Below are 19,387 nucleotides of genomic sequence, written 5' to 3'. Positions count from 1 at the left end.
CTTCTCTTTCTTGATTCCTGACGGGTCAGTTAGTCCCAAGGCATGTAAAGAAGAGACTCCATTAAGGTCAATCTCCTGAAATTTTAGTATTGGCCACAAATGTGACTCTAGACCTGCTTTTCAGCCAAAACTTTACTTCCTTTTCAAGTAATGTTCATCTCTTTTGTTTTCAGGTCACAGATGTGATAGTGATGTGTCTACTGAAGCCATGTATGCTGCAACCAGGCGAGAAGGGTTCAATGATGTGGTGAGAGGGAGAATCCTCTCAGGAAACTTTTTCCTATTAAAAGAGTAAGATAATCGGTTTAGGAATTTCCCCCATTCTTGAAAACTCCAGAGAGAAGTAGTAGCATGTCTGTCAGGTCTTATAAATTTTCCTAAGGAAGCAAAATCCTTATGATTTGAATTAGAAATCATAAGTAAAGGCCTGTTTTTGGTACTTTTGGCTCCTGGTTATTCAAAAAAAAAAAAAAAAATCACTGATGCTGTAGCAAGCTAATTAGGAAGCCTGAAGGGTTTTAGCCTCATTAAATGTCCCCTATTATTGCTACATTGTCCTCCTGCTGTGAGAGCCTTAAGCAGGAAATTACATTGGTTTCCCTTTAAAAGGTCAGTGAAATCAACCTAACTTTCCCTTGCATCCTGTATCTGTTTGCTCCAAGAAAGAATTCTAAATTACTATGACTTTGGTATAAGTTTTTCATCATCTTGTGAATAGGATTCATCTTCCATACCACCAAGTCTGTCTAAGAGGACATGGTAAGTGTGACAGAGCAAGAATGTACTGAACAGCTTCGTGGAGTTTTGCATATATATAATGGGCATATATGGGTATATATCTATATGGATAGAAAGTATTTTATTCATCTGTGCATCTCCTTAGGGCCAGTAGTTAGCATTCCTTTTTCCAAAAATACTATGAACAGCTACTCTGAAAAACAGTATGGAGATTCCTCGAAAAATTAAAAATAGAACTACCATATGAACCAGAAATCCCACTTCTGGGTATATATCTGAAGGAAAGAAATCACTGCCTCACAGCATTATTCGCAATAGCCAAGACATGGAAACAAACTAGTGTCCACTGGCACACAAATGGAAAAAGAAAATGTGCTGTGTGTATACCCACCCACCCACACAATGGAACGTCCATTATTATTCAAGAGTATTAATTATTATTCAAAAGAAAATCCTTCATTTGTGACAGCATGCATGGACCTTGAGGGCATTATCTTAAGCGAAATAAGTCAGAGAAAGACAAATACTGTATGATCTCACTTATATGTGGAATCTAGGGGAAAAAAACCCACCAAAGCCACAGACCCAGTGGAATGGTAGTTGCTAGGGAAAGAGAGGAGATGTTGGTCAAAGGGTACAGACTCCCGCGGATAAGGTGAGTTCTGGGGGTGTGATGTACAACCTAATTACTATAAGTAACAACACTGTACTACATACTTGAAAGCTGCTGACAGTAGATCTTAAACGTTCTTACCACATACACAAAAAACTCTTACGTGAGGTGATGAATGTGTTGACTAATCTTACTGTGGTAATCATTTTGCAATAAAAATAAATCAAATTATGTTGCAAACCTTAAAACTACAGAATTTTATACTCAATTATATCTCAAAGCTGGAAAACAAGAACTATTATTTGATTAATGGGGAAATCACAGGGCTTTGCTGTTTGCTTTCCTTCTCTTCTGAATACCCACTGTCTCATGTCTGAAAATGATGGTTCCATTTTGTCTAGTTTTCTGATTGTTTAAAGTTGTGCTTTTGAAGCATATTAAAAGTAGGAAGAAACTTAATATAAGTATTTGTTCTTTTATAAAATTCAGTATGGGGAATGCTGTTAATATGTTATTTAAGCCGTCAGCTGCTGGGTAAATTATACGTGATGCCTGCATTCATCACCCTATAGACCCTGTGGTCAAATGATAATAAAGACATCTGGTATTTCTATAGCATTCTTTCAAGATAAAAAAGATCTCTCATTTTTATCTCATTGTATTTGGTCCATGCAAGGTTGGAATTGTTATATCCATTTTTACATGTGAGGAAACTAAAGTTATCAATAAAATAGTTAATCCTTTTGCCAGTCTTCTTTAACAGCTTCAGGAGGATCTAAAGAGTATTTTTTCCCCCTTTCTTTCCATCATTGACTTATAGTCACTCCTGTGTCTGGCTAATTCCTTAATCTTTTCAGTAAAGTAAATGTCTTTTCTTTTGGGGAGGGAGAGTGTGGGGAGTAACCATATCCTTTATTACTTGTTATTACCTAAAGAAGTTTAGGGAACATCCATCATCTCATATAGATACAACATTAAAGCAATAGGAAGAAAACATTTTCTTACAATGAGAACTCTTAGGATTTACTCTTGACAGCATTCATGTATAACATATGGCAGTGCTAATTATATTTATCATGTTCTACATTACATCCCTGGTACTTACTCATAACCAGAAGTTTGTGCCTTTAGACCATCTTCATCCTACTCCCCCTTCCCCTACCTCCTACTTCTGATCAAACTACAAATCTTATCACCTTTATGTATGAGTTTGTTTTTGAAGTATAATTGACCTACAACACCAGGTCAGTTCCTGGTGCACACCATCGTGATTTGACATTTCTATGCATTTCTTTTTTTGTTTTGTTTTTTTTTTAATTAATTTATTTATTTTTAAATTTTATTTTTAAACTTTACATAATTGTATTAGTTTGCCAAATATCAAAATGAATCCACCACAGGTATACATGTGTTTCCCCATCCTGAACCCTCCTCCCTCCTCCCTCCCCATACCATCCCTCTGGGTCATCCCAGTGCACTAGCCCCAAGCATCCAGTATCGTGCATCGAACCTGGACTGGCATCTCGTTTCATACATGATATTTTACATGTTTCAATGCCATTCTCCCAGATCTTCCCACCCTCTCCCTCTCCCACAGAGTCCATAAGACTGTTCTATGCATTTCAAAACAATCACCATGATAAGTCTAGATGTCATCTGTCACCATATAAAGAAATTACATAATTACTGACTATATTCCCCACACTGTATCTTTCATACCTGAAAGTTTGTAACTCAGTCTCCTTTACCTATTTCTCTCCTTCCCTTTCACTACCCTCCCCTTCTGGCAACCACCTGTTTATCTATGACTTGGTTTCTGTTTAGTTATGTTTGTTCATTTGTTTTGTTTTTGTTTTTGGATTCTATAGATAAGTGAAATCATACAGTATTTTCTCTCACTTAACTTCACTTGGCATAATAGCCTCTAGATCTATCCATGTTGTCCCACAGAACAAAATCTCATTCTTCTTTATGGCAGATATTCTATTGTGTATATATACTCCATCTTTATCCATTCATCTGTCAGTGGACATTTAAGTGCTTTCCATATCTGGACTATTGTAAACAATGCTGCAGTGAACATCAGATCAGATCAGATCAGTCGCTCAGCTGTGTCCGACTCTTTGCGACCCCATGAATCACAGCACGCCAGGCCTCCCTGTCCATCACCAACTCTCGGAGTTCACTGAGACGTCCATCGAGTCAGTGATGCCACCCAGCCATCTCATCCTCTGTCGTCCTCTTCTCCTCCTGCCCCCAATCCCTCCCAGCATCAGGGTCTTTTCCAATGAGTCAACTCTTCTCATGAGGTGGCCAAAGTACTGGAGTTTCAGCTTTAGCATCATTCCTTCCAAAGAAATCCCAGGGCTGATCTCCTTCAGAATGGACTGGTTGGATCTCCTTGCAGTCCAAGGGACTCTCAAGAGTCTTCTCCAACACCACAGTTCAAAAGCATCGATTCTTCGGCACTCAGCCTTCTTCACAGTCCAACTCTCACATCCATACATGACCACAGGAAAAACCATAGCCTTGACTAGACGAACCTTTGTTGGCAAAGTAGTGTCTCTGCTTTTGAATATGCTATCTAGGTTGGTCATAACTTTCCTTCCAAGGCGTAAGTGTCTTTTAATTTCATGGCTGCAGTCACCATCTGCAGTGATTTTGGAGCCCCCAAAAATAAAGTCTGACACTGTTTCCACTGTTTCCCATGAAGTGATGGGACCGGATGCCATGATCTTCGTTTTCTGAATGTTGAGCTTTAAGCCAACTTTTTCACTCTCCACTTTCACTTTCATCAAGAGGCTTTTGAGTTCCTCTTCACTTTCTGCCATAAGGGTGGTGTCATCTGCATATCTGAGCTTATTGATATTTCTCCCAACAGTCTTGATTCCAGCTTGTGTTTCTTCCAGTCCAGTGTTTCTCATGATGTAATCTGCAGTGAACATAGGGGTGCGTATATCTTTTCAAATGTGTTTGTTTTCTTTGAATAAATACCCAGGAGTGGAACTGTTGCATTGTGTGGTCGTTCTGTTTTTAATTCTTTGAGGAATCTCCATACTGTTTTCTATAGAGGCTGCACCACTTTATATTCCCACCAGCTGTGCATGAAGGTTCCCCTTTCTCTACATCCTTGACAATACTTGTTATTTGTCTTTGATAATAGCCATTCTGAAATGCGTGAGGTGATATTTCATGGTGGTTTTGAATTGCATTTCTCTGATGATTAGTGATAGTGAGCATCTTTTCATGTGCTTGCTGGCCATCCATATATCTTCTTTGGAAAAATGTCTGTTCTGGTCTTCTGCCTGTTTTTTGATTGGTTGTTTGTTTTTCTGATGTTGAGTTGTGTGAGTTCTTTGTATATTTTTGTATATTAACACCTTATCAGGTATATCATTTGCAAATGTCTTCTCCTATTCAATAGGCAGCCTAAAGCATCTTTCCAGGAGTTTCACATTTCCATTCCTGGGCTGCTTCTGTCTGTAAAATACAAAATTGCAAACACTGCATTCTTTCCTCAGTTACTGTTTCCAGAGCCTGTTTTCTAGTGTTAGAATTCTTGAAAACTTCAGAACTCTTATAATAATTATAACTATAGATGAAACAGGACATTATAATAGAAAGAGAATTGGAATGCACCTCCAGAGATCTAAGTTCTGGTCCTTCCTCTGCCACCGCTAATCTCTGCAGCCTTTGGAAAGTCATTTAGTTGCTATGCCCTTGATTTTCCTCACCTGAAAATGAATGTTCTGGTTTAATGATGTCCCTGGAAGTGTTAATAATTTGTGATTATATGTGCAGAATTGTATCTACTTTTAGAATAACAGCATGGTTGAACAAAATTGATTTTTATGTGTTGGGAATCTTAGTGGTACCCGCTCCTACAGGCCAAGAGTCCAGTGATTCTTTAGCAAGTCTTACGCATGAGACTTCATTTAAAGAAATAATAAAAAGCCCTTAAAATGTCAACTTTTTTTTTTCCACAGAAATTATGAGAATTATTTTGTCAAAGCACAGAAAGTGAGACGGCTCATTGCTAATGATTTTGTTAATGTTTTTAACTCTGGAGTGGACGTGCTGCTAACTCCCACGACCTTGAGTGAGGCAGTGCCGTACACAGAGTTCATCAAGGAAGACAACAGGACGCGCAGTGCCCAAGACGACATCTTTACACAGGCCGTGAATATGGCAGGTGAGGGTCTCTTAAGAACAGTCTGGTTTTCTCCAGATTTTTACGTAGACAGTCCTGGTCCTCAACTTAGGTTCTAGCTAGATTATTCCCTAAACATAATAGCTTGTCCTTCTGGGATACTTAGGAGTGTGTGAGTATGTTCATGTGGGTGTGTGTGCATGTGTGCATTTATAGGCATACACATGCTTGCATTCACCACACACACACAGTAATTTTCAGACCTACAGAAAGATTTTAAAAAGTCATAAAATGAATACCCTTTATGTCCTTTGCCTGGGTTCATCCTTGTTCACATTTTGCCTCATTTGCTTTTTCCTTCCTCTCTCCCTTTACCCCCAGACAGACAGACACACATACAAAGCTTTTACTTAATTAATTTGAAAGTGTAAACATCATTTTACTTTACCCCTAAATACTTTTAGCATGAATCATCTGGAATAAAGACATCCATCATCATACCTAAGAAGGCTAACACAAATACAATAATATTCCAAATACAGTTCATATTTAAGTTTTCTCAATTGTACCAAAAATGCCTTTTATAAAAGGGTGTTTTTCCTGCATATATTTGTTTATGATATCTCTTACTAAAGTCTAGAACTATCCCCCAGGTCTCTATGTTCTTTTATTAAGAACCACATCAGATTGTTATGATTTTTGTTTCAATCATCAAACATAATGTAGAAAACTCAAGAGCAGAGGGAAAAGTCCGTTGTATTTATCTATATACTTTTGTTTACTGTGTTCATTTCTCCCTGATCGATCAAGATTCTTTGTTTTATCATATCCTTTCTGTTTGGAGAAGAGTTTGCCATTCTTTTAGGGTACATCTGCTAGCAACCAGCTCTCTTAGCTTTCTTCTGAGAATGTCTCGATTTTCCTCTCATTTTTATAGTTTATTTTTGCTGGATATATGATTTTGGTTTAACAGTTCTTTTCTTTAGCATTTACAAAATGTCCTGCTAATTTCTTCTAGCCTTCATAGTTACTGATAAGAAATCTTCTACCTTTAAAATTTTTTAAGTGACATTGTCTTTTTTGAGGAATCCTGTCCATAATCTGAATTTGTCAGATTGCTTCCTTATGATTGGGTTGACTTAAACATTTTTGGCACAAATACTGTATGCACTTCATGTCAAGAAACAGTTGATATCAGTTCGTACCACTGTGGAAACTAAGGAAGTAACTAGCAGATGTTTTCCTTGTGAAGGCACATCTTCCTTTTGTCAGTTGTAAGCAATCAGTGATACGATATGTTGGGACTGTGTTTCCCAATAAACCTGAACCCACTTTTAGCATCTATTGATGACCCTTGCCTGAATTAAGTATTACTTAGAGAATTACAGAGTGCTGACTTTTCTATCATTCCTTCTCCGTGTCTTAGCTAGCAGTCTTCTCTATAGAACAGCTTTCCTTTTTTTAAAAAATTCAATGTATTATAAGTAATTCTCATTATTTTTGATGCTCAAATTTAACTAACAGGAACCTCTCCAAGTTGTATGTAACCCTTGTAACCCTTAAACTAGCCCCCATTAATTTTCAAAAACTTTCTTGTTTTATGGCATAACAAAATACCCCAAAACTGAAATTAAAACTACCCTGAGCTACTATTTCTCACCTAATAAATTGACAAAAAATTAAGCAACTCAGCAACACATTGTATAGGTGAGGCTGTAGGAAAACTCTCATTTTGCTGATAGAAGTTCAAAAGGTACAACTTTTTTGGAGGGGAATTTGGCAATTTCTAATTAATATATACATTTATCTTTTGATGAAGCAATGCCTCTTCATCTGAGAAACATTCAAGAATACTGAAAAAATACACAAGGTAATTCACTGGAACATGGCGTGAAATTGCTAAATACTAAAAACAATCAAAACCCCCCAACCATAGAAGAATGGTTGAATAAATTATGGTAAAACCACATGGTGGAATACTATGCAACTATAAAAAAGAAATGAACCTCATATCTGAACAGATATACAGTGATTTCCTAGATATATTAAATGAACAAAGGAAGATACAAAAATATACATGTCATAATTTTTGTGATTTTTTTTTTTTTAACCCTTATCCTGTCTTGTACCTATTGGCACTGGAAAGTGGAAGAGGTGTCTGCGTCTTAGGGTGGAGAATTGGTCAACATTTAATGGGTCTCTTTCCTTTCCTCAGGACTGCCAGCAGTGAGTGTCCCTATGGCCCTCTCAAGCCAAGGGTTGCCAATAGGACTACAGTTCATTGGACGTGCATTTTGTGACCAGCAGCTTCTTACAGTTGCCAAATGGTTTGAAAAACAAGTCCAGTTTCCTGTTATTCAACTTCAAGAACTAATGGATGATTGCTCATCAGTCTTTGAAAATGAAAAGTTGGCTTCTGTTTCTCTAAAATAGTGATAACTATATTGTGCACATTATAATGACTTTTAAAGGTTTGTATATTCTAGAGAAGTCAGGTGTTCTTGAAATTTGGTTCATTGTCGACATTGTCATTCCTTGGAGTCATTTTTTTAAATTCTTGTGATGTAGTTAATTATAAATAATCTGTCAGCATTTATTCAGCATCCACTCAGTATGAACCAAAGTACAAGAGACCTGGGTTCAATCCCTAGGTCGGAAAGATCCCCTGGAGGAGGCCATGGCCACCCACTCCAGTATTCTTGCCTGGAGAACTCCATGGACAGAGGAGCCTGCGGGCTACAGCCCACAGGGTTGCAAAGAGGCAGACACACTCACTCAAGTAGAAACCAAGTACAGGATTTCTGTTATGATACGAGATACATGTTGCTAAAAAATGATGCCTTCTAAATGTTCATTAAAAAGAACATCACTTACAGTGCAAGTAAGCTTAGGAGTAAACCTGTCAAGACGTGTATGTCTTTGCAACGAAAGCACGAACATGAACAGTAAGTCGTACTTCCAGAGAGAGCCTAGACAGCCCAGCTGACAGGCATTTCAACACGTGGTAGAGGCCACTGCAAAAGAGGTTAAAAATGCACAAAAACAATAAAATGGGAACATCCACCTCTAGGTCTGAGCAGAGCAGGTGCAAGAGAAGCTCTAACACAGGAGGAAGTGCAGCTTGCTGGCCCAGACAGGGGTGTGCCTCTCCCTGGGGAGAGCCCAGGTGGGCACACTCCTCTAAGAGTAGACCTGCAATGAGAACTTTTCTTCTTTCCTGGTGAAAGTTAAAATGTTACTTCTACTATTCCAGAGCCCCATGCCAAGGAGCTCAGAATAACTCCTAGTTACACCGACTTCATTCTCCTAGTTACCAGTCACAAACTAGCTCAGTGGTGTCAGACATTTGCTGTGACCTAACAGACTGAACTGAACTCGGAAATTGGTAGCTACTGGAGCATGGCTTTAGTGAGAAAGTTTCAATACACAAGTAAGATCCAGTATGAAAAACTTGTAGATAACTTGGTGGGGCTGCATGGGCCTATGCAGAGAAGAGGCCCATGGGCCTCCTTCCTTACCCCAGATTCTCTACTCATGGTTTTCTTACCCACCCTTCTGACTTTCCTTACAAGTGCTCTCCCTTTAGGCACCTTTAGCGCAAAGAAATAAGAATGGGAATATGTATTCAGAATTTGGAGAAAAAAAAAAAAAGATCTAATGAAAAGCATTTCTTTACCCACTACAACGGGCTTCCTTGGTAGCTCAGATGGTAAAGAATCTGCCTGCAATGCAGGAGACCTAGGTTTGGTCCCCTATAAGGTTTCATCATTGGATTTGTCTCTGCCAGAACACAATTGTCATCTCATGTTTATCATGAGTTCTAATTTGATGTTTATTGTTGATAAGTTTAAGTAGGGAGCTGAGTGATTATTTAATAGATTCACTTTGGTAAGGAAAAAAATCTTTCCTAAATATAAAAGACATGAAGTAAAAACATAAGAGGCACAACCTTCTCAGAACTACTGGAAAACAGTGTGATGGGAGTTTAAACTGCCTGGTACTTTTCATTAATAGTTTTCTCTCTCCCTGGGATGCTTCCACTCGCAAATGCTCAATCTGATAAACTACTTAAAAGTTTTCTGTGCCAAGTGCACTAGTATTCTGAAAGATTTTGACTGTGAATCCCTGAAAGGAAGAAATTCAAGACAAGAATTGCTTTATTTTATAACAAGAGAAAACCCTTAGTTGGGGGAGAGAGTATGATGCAAATGGCAAGCAAATAAATCTTTACCCCCAGTCTTTTTATGTGTGTATAATTTGGAATAAAAGATTTTCAAAGAATATGTAGTTTCTCTTATTCCTATGTCTCTACTTGAGTTGCACTAATGACTTGAAATAAGGAAGTAAAACACTTAATCGTTTTCACATAATAACACCCAACTAGCGTGAAATGATACCTAATCTGTTCTTTCTTTTCCATCTTTACCCTAAATCTGGTAGATCTCATTTTGCCAAATCACTGTCTGAGAATTTAAAATGGAAATGGTTTCTGTGTCTCAGCTAATTAAACCCTGAAACTATGAGCAACAGGGCTGTCAGAGCAGAGCACGTCAGAAAGGGGAAGATGACTTCAAGTGTGAGATGAGTGCCTTGATAAGACAGAGCAAAAGACAGACTCAACAGCAGAAGAGTTGCTAGAGTGAGAAAATGTGATGCATTTGCGGAACTTGGTACCTGACAGCACACAGAGCCGAGTCCAAGCCAAATCCTGTTGGCCCCCACCTATCGTTATCAAGAAAATCACTTGAAACTAGAGGCAGAATTTGATTGGCTGTATGACACCAGGCTGTCAGGAACACAGGACTGTGGACCACCTAGAGAAGATAGGTACAAAAGAGGAGCTTGTGACAGGGAACGGGGATTCCTATGAGGAAAACCCTGGCACCTTCCACCGACTGCGACCCCAGAGACTGCAGCCTGCCAGGCACCTTCTATAGTGGACAAGAAACATCTTTAGAATTTTAGAACAGAATCTGAAGAACAGTGAAGAGATCTGGTTACAGGGCACCAGTAAGTAGACGTCGAGAATTCTGTAAACTGTCATACCCTGTTCCAGTCAAAGTAAGGGACCAAAGTAATGAAATATTCACAATATTAATGGTTTCTGTTACGAACTTTCATTTATTAACTACTTTTACTCACCCTCCCTTTACTCAAATATCTGATTATACCACAGCTAAATGTGTTGCCTGTGCAAGCCTCAGGTAAAATTTACTCATTGGACTCAGAAGCTCCAGAGGACAGTTTAAAGTAGAAGGCTTTCCTCAGTTATTTCATAACAAGCCGTGTGTACACTAGAACAAAAACTTGAAAATTTAATAAAAGCAAATAACACCAGAAAGCCCCAGCAAACATTAAATAAAAGTAATTACAGGATTTCAGAGGGACTTTTTATTCCTTTTTCTTTATACCACAGTGGAATATAAATCCAAAAGGATTCTAGGCACTTTATTAAAAATATATTATTAAAATGCTATAAAAGTAAATAGTTGAAATCACTGAATTGATTTAAAAAAAAGAGGGGGAGTTAAAACCAGGAATAAAAATTACAATGTTTGTCAAGGTATTTATACAGATGCTTAAGGCTATATAGTGTGATACAGTGGGAAATTTTCCTGTCACTTTTCTAGTGGGAAAGTTCACCAGATTTAAAAATAGATAAACCTGGGTTTGACTCCTATTACCGCCATTTGTGAGTTATGTAACCTGTCTGAGCTTCAGTGTCTTGACCTGTGAAATGGAGATAATATTTATTCCAAGGGATGGTTGGGAGGATTAAATTTAAATGATGCCCTTAAAGCACCTAGCATAGCATGACAAAATAAGTACTCAAAAGTTTGGAACTGTAAATAAATGCAACAATCATGAAATTACCATTTTCCCATATATGCTACGAATACACATTAAACTAATATGGCCAAACTGCAATTTACTAAAAACTTATGCTAGAGACTAGCTATAATGGCTCTGGTGATCTGGCTTCCACTGAGGATAAAGTTTAAAGTATCTGGAAGAAATGATGAACTATGTGTTTCTAAAGCAACTTCCATGAGCCTTTGAGAAAGAATTGACTAATTCTTCAAAGACCTGAAGGTTTTTTAAAAGGCCCTCGTGCCTTGCCAACCAAGTGAGGGGGGAAACACTTTTGACAGAGCCAAGCTCTTGCTCATAAAACTCAGTTCCAGTCCCACATATACATACATAGATGGTTGAAACCCTGAAATATTATATCTTATCTACAATTATTTTAACATAGGAAAAGTTTAGGGTTACTATTCCCTACAGATAGCTAGTCTAGCCATCGGGGGGGGGGGGGGGGTTGGTGAGGACAGTTAATGAAGCATCCCCTGGGGCATCTGTTAGTAAGTAACTTGATTTCTTGGTGAAATTAGTCGCAAAATAGACCTGTGGAATAGTATAGAACTGGTGTCAGGTATCTGCCAAGATGAAAATGGACAACTTCAGCAGAGTTCATATAGCAGGACTAGTTGTCTTCAGAGGCCAATCATAGTGTAGAATTCTTTCTGTTTTCTGTAACAAGAGTGTTTGCGAGGCTGAAATTCAAAGCTTTAAGGCTTATAATAACCAGGTAAAATCCAATACAGTATACTGTTAGAACCATTCTATCACAAGCATGTCAAAAGACATGGATCATCTAATTCCATGTGAATTATTTTTTTCTTTATTGTACTCTAGTTCTCCATGGAAATAGCTACTAGGGTGCAGGTGTAACTGGTGCAGAATTAAGGTAGTGTTCGTGGGAAAGAAAAGAGATAAAGTGAAATCCAGAAGAATTTGGAACTTAATTGGATTTAAGGGTATGGGAGAAAGGAGGGAAAGAAATATGACTTTTATACTGAGAAGTGCTCTCAACTAGAAAAATAATGTTAACTTTAATAAAAACAAGAAAAGCAGGAATGATTTGTAGGGGCTGAAGATGTATTCCACAATCAAGGAGAAACACCAACAGGTAGTGGGCAAAAAGGCAGGTGAGAAAAATGGAGCTTGGGGAATCAGAAGGACAGAGAATGAAATCTACCCCTTCTTCCCTGATGTTTTATTATGAAAATTTTCAAATATAAAGCACTGAACACTCAAATACCCACCACCTATATTCTACTACTGACATTTTACTGTATTTTGTCACATATCTATCCATCTAATATCTCTATTCATCCTTTAATCTGCCTTATTTTTAAAATATATATCTCAAAGTACACTTTACCCTAAATACCTAAGCATATCTGTCACTTGAGTTCAATATTTATGGGTTTTTTAAAGTAAAACTTAAGTACAATGAAATTCACAAATCTTAAGTGTATATTCCCTGAGTTTTGACAAATGCATTCACCTGTGTAACCCAAACCCCTATCAACACATAGACCGTTACTATAATTTCTGTCACCCCAGAAAATTTCATGTCCTCTCCTAGTTAATCCCTGCTCCCACCCTTCTAGAGGAAAATATTCCTTTGATTTTTTTTCCCCCAAAAACAATTTAGTTTTGCTTAGTCTACAATTTCATATGAATGTAATGTGCACTGGGTCACCTAAAAGGTTGTACCAGGAAATGCAAAATCTCAATTTTTAAATTTGATTTTTTAAGATGTTTTATTTTTTCGGGTTACAAAGGTAATGCTTGTGTTCTGGCAAGAGACAACAGAAAAACACACACACAAAATCACTATCTCACCATCTAGATGTATGTATACATATATATGTATATGTTTTTTATTAATAAAATTGATGTCATACTTCACATAGTTGTGTAACCATTACCATGAGATTCAAGGATGTTTTTATTATCCCACAAAGAAGCCCCACGGCCATTAGCAGTCACTCCCCATTCCACTCTACTCCCAGCCCCTGGCAACCACAAATTTACTGTCTTTGTGGATTTGCCTCTTCTGGACATGACATATAAATGCAATCATACACTACGTGACCTTTTGTGTCTAGCTTCTTTCACTTAGCATAGTGTTTTCAAGATTCATCCATGTTGAAGCATATGTCAATATCTCATTGTTTTTATGACTGAATAATATTCCAAAGTGTAAGTATATTGCATCTTGTTAATTTATTCATCAGCTGATGGACATTTGGATTGTTTCTACTTTGGGAATGAATAATACTGCTATGAACATGCATGCACAAGTGTACATACTCATGTACAATGTGCTTCTGTTTTGCCTGAATATATTTCTAGGTGTGAAATTGGTGTTTGACCTTTTTTTTTTTTCTCTTTAGCATTTTATTTTTTTCATTTCATATATGATATTATACATGTTTCAATGCCATTCTCCCAAATCATCCCACCCTCTCCCTCTCCCACAGAGTCCAAAGACTGTTCTATACATCTGTGTCTCTTTTGCTGTCTCGCATACAGGGTTATCATTACCATCTTTCTAAATTCTGTATATATGCATTAGTATACTGTATTGGTGTTTTTCTTTCTGGCTTACTTCACTCTGTATAATAGGCTCCAGTTTCATCCACCTCATTAGAACTGATTCAAATGTATTCTTTTTAATGGCTGAGTAATACTCCATTGTGTATATGTACCACAGCTTTCTTATCCATTCGTCCACTGGTGGACATCTAAGTTGCTTCCATGTCCTGGCTATTATAAACTCTGCTGTGATGAACATTGGGGTACACGTGTCTCTTTCAATTCTGGTTTCCTCGATGTGTATGCCCAGCAGTGGGATTGCTGGGTCATATGGCAGTTCTATTTCCAGTTTTTAAAGGAATCTCCACACTGTTCTCCATAGTGGCTGTACTAGTTTGCATTCCCACCAACTGTGTAAGAGGGTTCCCTTTTCTCCACACCCTCTCCAGCAGTTATTGCTTGTAGACTTTTGGATCGCAGCCATTCTGACTGGCGTGAAATCGTACCTCATTGTGGTTTTGATTTGCATTTCTCTGATAATGAGTGATGTTGAGCATCTTTTCATGTGTTTGTTAGCCATCTGTATGTCTTCTTTGGAGAAATGTCTATTTAGTTCTTTGGCCCATTTTTTGATTGGGTCATTTATTTTTCTGGAATTGAGCTGTAGGAGTTGCTTGTATATTTTTGAGATGAGTTGTTTGTCAGTTGCTTTGTTTGCTATTATTTTCTCCCATTCTGAAGGCTGTCTTTTCACCTTGCTGATAGTTTCCTTTTCTGTGCAGAAGCTTTTAAGTTTAATTAGGTCCCATTTGTTTATTTTTGCTTTTATTTCCGATATTCTGGGATGTGGGTCATAGAGGATCCTGCTGTGATTTATGTTGGAGAGTGTTTTGACTATGTTCTCCTCTAGGAGTTTTATAGTTTTTGGTCTTACGTTTAGATCTTTAATCCATTTTGAGTTTATTTTTGTGTATGGTGTTAGAAAGTGTTCTGCTTTCGTTCTTTTACAAGTGGTTGACCAGTTTTCCCAGTACCACTTGTTAAAGAGATTGTCTTTAATCCATTGTATAGTCTTGCTTCCTATGTCAAAGATAAGGTGTCCATAGGTGCCTGGATTTATCTCTGGGCTTTCTATTTTGTTCCATTGATCTATATTTCTGTCTTTGTGCCAGTACCATACTGTCTTGATGACTGTGGCTTTGTAGTAGAGCCTGAAGTCAGGCAGGTTGATTCCTCCAGTTCCATTCTTCTTTCTCAAGATTGCTTTGGCTATTCGAGGTTTTTTGTATTTCCATACAAATTGTGAAATTATTTGTTCTAGCTCTGTGAAGAATACCGTTGGTAGCTTGATAGGAATTGCATTGAATCTATAGATTGCTTTGGATAGTATACTCATTTTCACTATATTGATTCTTCCGATCCATTAACATGGCATATTTCTCCATGTATTAGTGTCCTCTTTGATTTCTTTCACCAGTGTTTTATAGTTTTCTATATATAGGTCTTTAGTTTCTTTAGGTAGATATATTCCTAAGTATTTTATTCTTTTCGTTGCAATGGTGAATGGAATTGTTTCCCTAATTTCTCCTTCTATTTTCTCATTATTAGTGTATAGGAATGCAAGGGATTTCTGTGTGTTGATTTTATATCCTGCAACTTTACTATAATCATTGATTAGTTCTAGTAATTTTCTGGTGGAGTCTTTAGGGTTTTCTATGTAGAGGATCATGTCATCTGCAAATAGTGAGAGTTTTACTTCTTCTTTTCCAATTTGGATTCCTTTTATTTCTTTTTCTGCTCTGATTGCTGTGGCCCAAACTTCCAAAACTATGTTGAATAGTAGTGGTGAAAGTGGGCGCCCTTGTCTTGTTCCTGACTTTAGGGGAAATGTTTTCAATTTTTCACCATTGAGGATAATGTTTGCTGTGGGTTTGTTATATATAGCTTTTATTATGTTGAGGCATGTTCCTTCTATTCCTGCTTTCTGGAGAGTTTTTATCATAAATGGGTGTTGAATGTTGTCAAAGGCTTTCTCTGCATCTATTGAGATAATCATATGGCTTTTATTTTTCCATTTGTTAATGTGGTGTATTACATTGATTGATTTGTGGATATTGAAGAATCCTTGCATCCCTGGGATAAAGCTCATTTGGTCATGGTGTATGATCTTTTTAATGTGTTGTTGGATTCTGATTGCTAGAATTTTGTTAAGGATTTTTGCATCTATGTTCATCAGTGATATTGGCCTGTAGTTTTCTGTTTTTGTGACATCTTTGTCAGGTTTTGGTATCACCATCAGGGTGATGGTGGCCTCACAAAATGAGTTTGGAAGTTTATCTTCCTCTGCAATTTTCTGGAAGAGTTTGAGTAGGATAGGTGTTAGCTCTTCTCTAAATTTTTGGTAGGATTCAGCTGTGAAGCTGTCTGGACCTGGGCTTTTGTTTGCTGGAAGATTTCTGATTACAGTTTCAATTTCCATGCTTGTGATGGGTCTGTTAAGATTTTCTATTTCTTCCTGGTTCAGTTTTGGAAAGTTGTACTTTTCTAAGAATTTGTCCATTTCTTCCACGTTGTCCATTTTATTGGCATATAATTGCTGACAGTAGTCTCATGATCCTTAGTATTTCTGTGTTGTCTGTTGTGATCTCTCCGTTTTCATTTCTAATTTTATTGATTTTTCTCCCTTTGTTTCTTGATGAGTCTGGCTAATGGTTTGTCCATTTTATTTATCCTTTCAAAGAACCAGCTTTTGGCTTTCTTGATTTTTGCTATGGTCTCTTTTGTTTCTTTTGCATTTATTTCTGCCCTAATTTTTAAGATGTCTTTCCTTTTGAAAAATTGCTAAACATTTCCAAAGTGATGGCACTGTTTTACATTCCTACCAGCAATATATGAGGGTTTCAGTGTCTCCACATTCTTGCTAACCCTTGTTATTGTCTCCCCCCCCCCCCCATTATAGGGACTCAGGCTGATAGAGAGCCACCATTTTGCACACTGTTGTTCAGTCAGATGAAGTGGCATCCCACTGTAGTTTCAATTTGCATTTCTCTAACGACTAATGACTGTGGAATGTTCTGAAAGAGATGGGAATACCAGATCACCTGACCTGCCTCTTGAGAAATTTGTATGCTGGTCAGGAAGCAACAGTTAGAACTGGACATGGAACAACAGACTGGTTCCAAATAGGAAAAGGAGTACGTCAAGGCTGTATATTGTCACCCTGCTTATTTAACTTATGTGCAGAGTACATCATGAGAAACGCTGGGCTGGAAGAAGCACAAGATGGAATCAAGATTGCTGGGAGAAATATCAATAACCTCAGATATGCAGATGACACCACTCTTACGGCAGAAAGTGAAGAGGAACTCAAAAGCCTCTTGATGAAAGTGAAAGAGGAGAGTGAAAAAGTTGGCTTAAAGCTCAGCATTCAGAACACGAAGATCATGGCATCTGGTCCCATCACTTCATGGGAAATAGATGGGGAAACAGTGGCAGACTTTATTTTTGGGGGCCCCAAAATCACTGCAGATCGTGATTGTAGCCATGAAATTAAAAGACACTCGCTCCTTGGAAGGAAAATTGTGACCAACCTAGATGGCATATTCAAAAGCAGAGACATTACTTTGCCAACAAAGGTCTATCTAGTCAAGGCTATGGTTTTTCCAGTGATCATGTATGGATGTGAGAGTTGGACTGTGAAGAAAGCTGAGTGCCGAAGAGTTGATGCTTTTGAACTGTGGTGTTGGAGAAGACTCTTGAGAGTCCCTTGGACTGCAAGGAGATCCAACCAGTCCATTCTAAAGGAGATCAGTCCTGGGTGTTCATTGGAAGGACTGATGCTAAAGCTGAAACTCCAATACTTTAGCCACCTCATGCGAAGAGTTGACTCATTGGAAAAGACCCTGATGCTGGGAGGGATTGGGGGCAGGAGGAGAAGGGGACGACAGAGGATAAGATGGCTGGATGGCATCACCAACTCGATGGACATGAGTTTGGGTGAATTCCGGGAGTTGGTGATGGACAGGGAGGCCTGGCGTGCTGCGATTCATGGGGTTGCAAAGAGTCGGACACGACTGAGCGACTGAACTGAACTGAATGACTAATGATATAGAGTATCTTTTCATGTGTAGAGTGGACAATTATATATATACACATATATATAGGTGGGTGGAAAAATGTGTATTTAAATCCTTAAAGGTTCATTTTAAAATTGGGTTTTTTTTATTGTTGTGTTTAAGACGTTTTTTAAAAGATATATTTTGGATGTATGTGTGATTTGCAGATATGTGATTTGCAAATATTTCCTCCTGCAAATTGTCTTTTCATACTTTTGACAGTTTTCTTAAAAGCTGTAAGGTTTTCTTTTTATTCTGATGAAGACTAATGTATCTATTTTTGCTTTCTGGCTTTTGCCTTTGGTGTCATATGTCTAATGTACCTGTAATAGTATACTTCATACTATTTAATCAATAGTATACTTCATACTATTTAATCAATAGTATGAAGAAGAGATCAAGTTAGATCAAGTTAAAAAAAATTAACTCAGTACCTGTCTATACCACTCTTATAGTCTAAAAGCTTATATACAGTTGGATCTGATTTGGGCTCATTGTCAAAGCTTTGTTAGTTTTTCTTAAGGTGACTCCCAAAGTACCCTGAGTGTGGCATCCAAAAGAATAGCATTACCTACAGTTTTGCCTCAGCTCACCTTTGTATAAACACACTCTAAGCCTTTTATTAAATGTTTATTGAGTTGAATTTAATTGGAAAACAGTTTTAGGGAAGAGAAGTGTGAACAATTTTGGAGCAGCCGACACTGTGATCCAGCACTGTTCACATTGTTCCCATTTCTGCTGAGGTCATCTCTGCTCTTGTCAAAACTCCTCTTTCAACACATTTTTCAATACAATTGAGGTCTTCGTTAGTGTTGTTTGTCAAATATTTCCAGTTCTCTCCTCTCTCTGAAGCTAGGTGTGATCACGTGCCTGGTTCCAGCAATGCAGTGAGTGAAAGCCTCCTGTGTCTGGGCCTGAGTTTGCTGGGTCGGCTGGTACTCTCCAGAGTTCTCTTTTATCTCCAGCAATGTGCAAAATGTGGTTTGATTGGATGGCATCACCGACTCAACAGACATGAATTTGAAAAAACTCCAAGAGATAGTGAAGGACAAGGAAGCCTGGCGTGCTGCAGTCCCTAGGGTCACAAAGACTCGGACACGTCTTAGTGACTGAACAACAACGAAGTGCAGAATGGTGGCTGCTCTATCAGCCTGAGTTCATGAGTGGCTAAGGTTAGCAGAGCTTTCTCTTAAAGTTAAAAGAAAAAAATTTTGTTGTTTGAAGCCATTAAATTTAGGGGAGAAAGTTAATGAAGAATCACAGCTTAACCCAACCAGTATACTGATTACTATCCTCCTACTCATAAGTCTGGGTCTGCCTTCTCGTGTGGAGGGTAAAGTATGGCTTTCAGGCAGAGCATGAAGCAGCTGGACCTGGAGGGCT

At 37.9% G+C, this 19,387-nt stretch overlaps 2 protein-coding genes across 4 annotated transcripts in view; one reads left to right on the top strand and one right to left on the bottom strand.

Annotated features, from left to right (window-relative positions):
- Positions 1-9,782, top strand: part of QRSL1 (glutaminyl-tRNA amidotransferase subunit QRSL1) — a 33,255-nt gene extending 23,473 nt beyond the window's left edge. For all 3 annotated transcript variants that reach the window (XM_086317509.1, XM_086317507.1, XM_086317508.1), the window contains 3 exons: positions 174-291; positions 5,338-5,543; positions 7,717-9,782. In XM_086317509.1, coding sequence (XP_086173635.1) covers positions 174-291; positions 5,338-5,543; positions 7,717-7,934 — 542 coding nt within the window. In that variant the 3' untranslated portion in view covers positions 7,935-9,782. The remainder of the gene's footprint in view (positions 1-173; positions 292-5,337; positions 5,544-7,716) is intronic.
- The window catches only part of RTN4IP1 (reticulon 4 interacting protein 1), a 141,220-nt gene that overhangs the window by 75,262 nt on the left and 46,571 nt on the right, over positions 1-19,387 (bottom strand). The window lies entirely within an intron of this gene.

Source organism: Bos grunniens, chromosome 9, assembly GCF_055505025.1.
Source record: "Bos grunniens cultivar Pamir isolate PY7600 chromosome 9, Bosgru_T2T1.0, whole genome shotgun sequence".
Lineage (NCBI taxonomy): Eukaryota > Metazoa > Chordata > Mammalia > Artiodactyla > Bovidae > Bos > Bos grunniens.
Note: the sequence above shows the minus strand (reverse complement) of the source record. Positions and strands in the feature narration are given on the sequence as shown.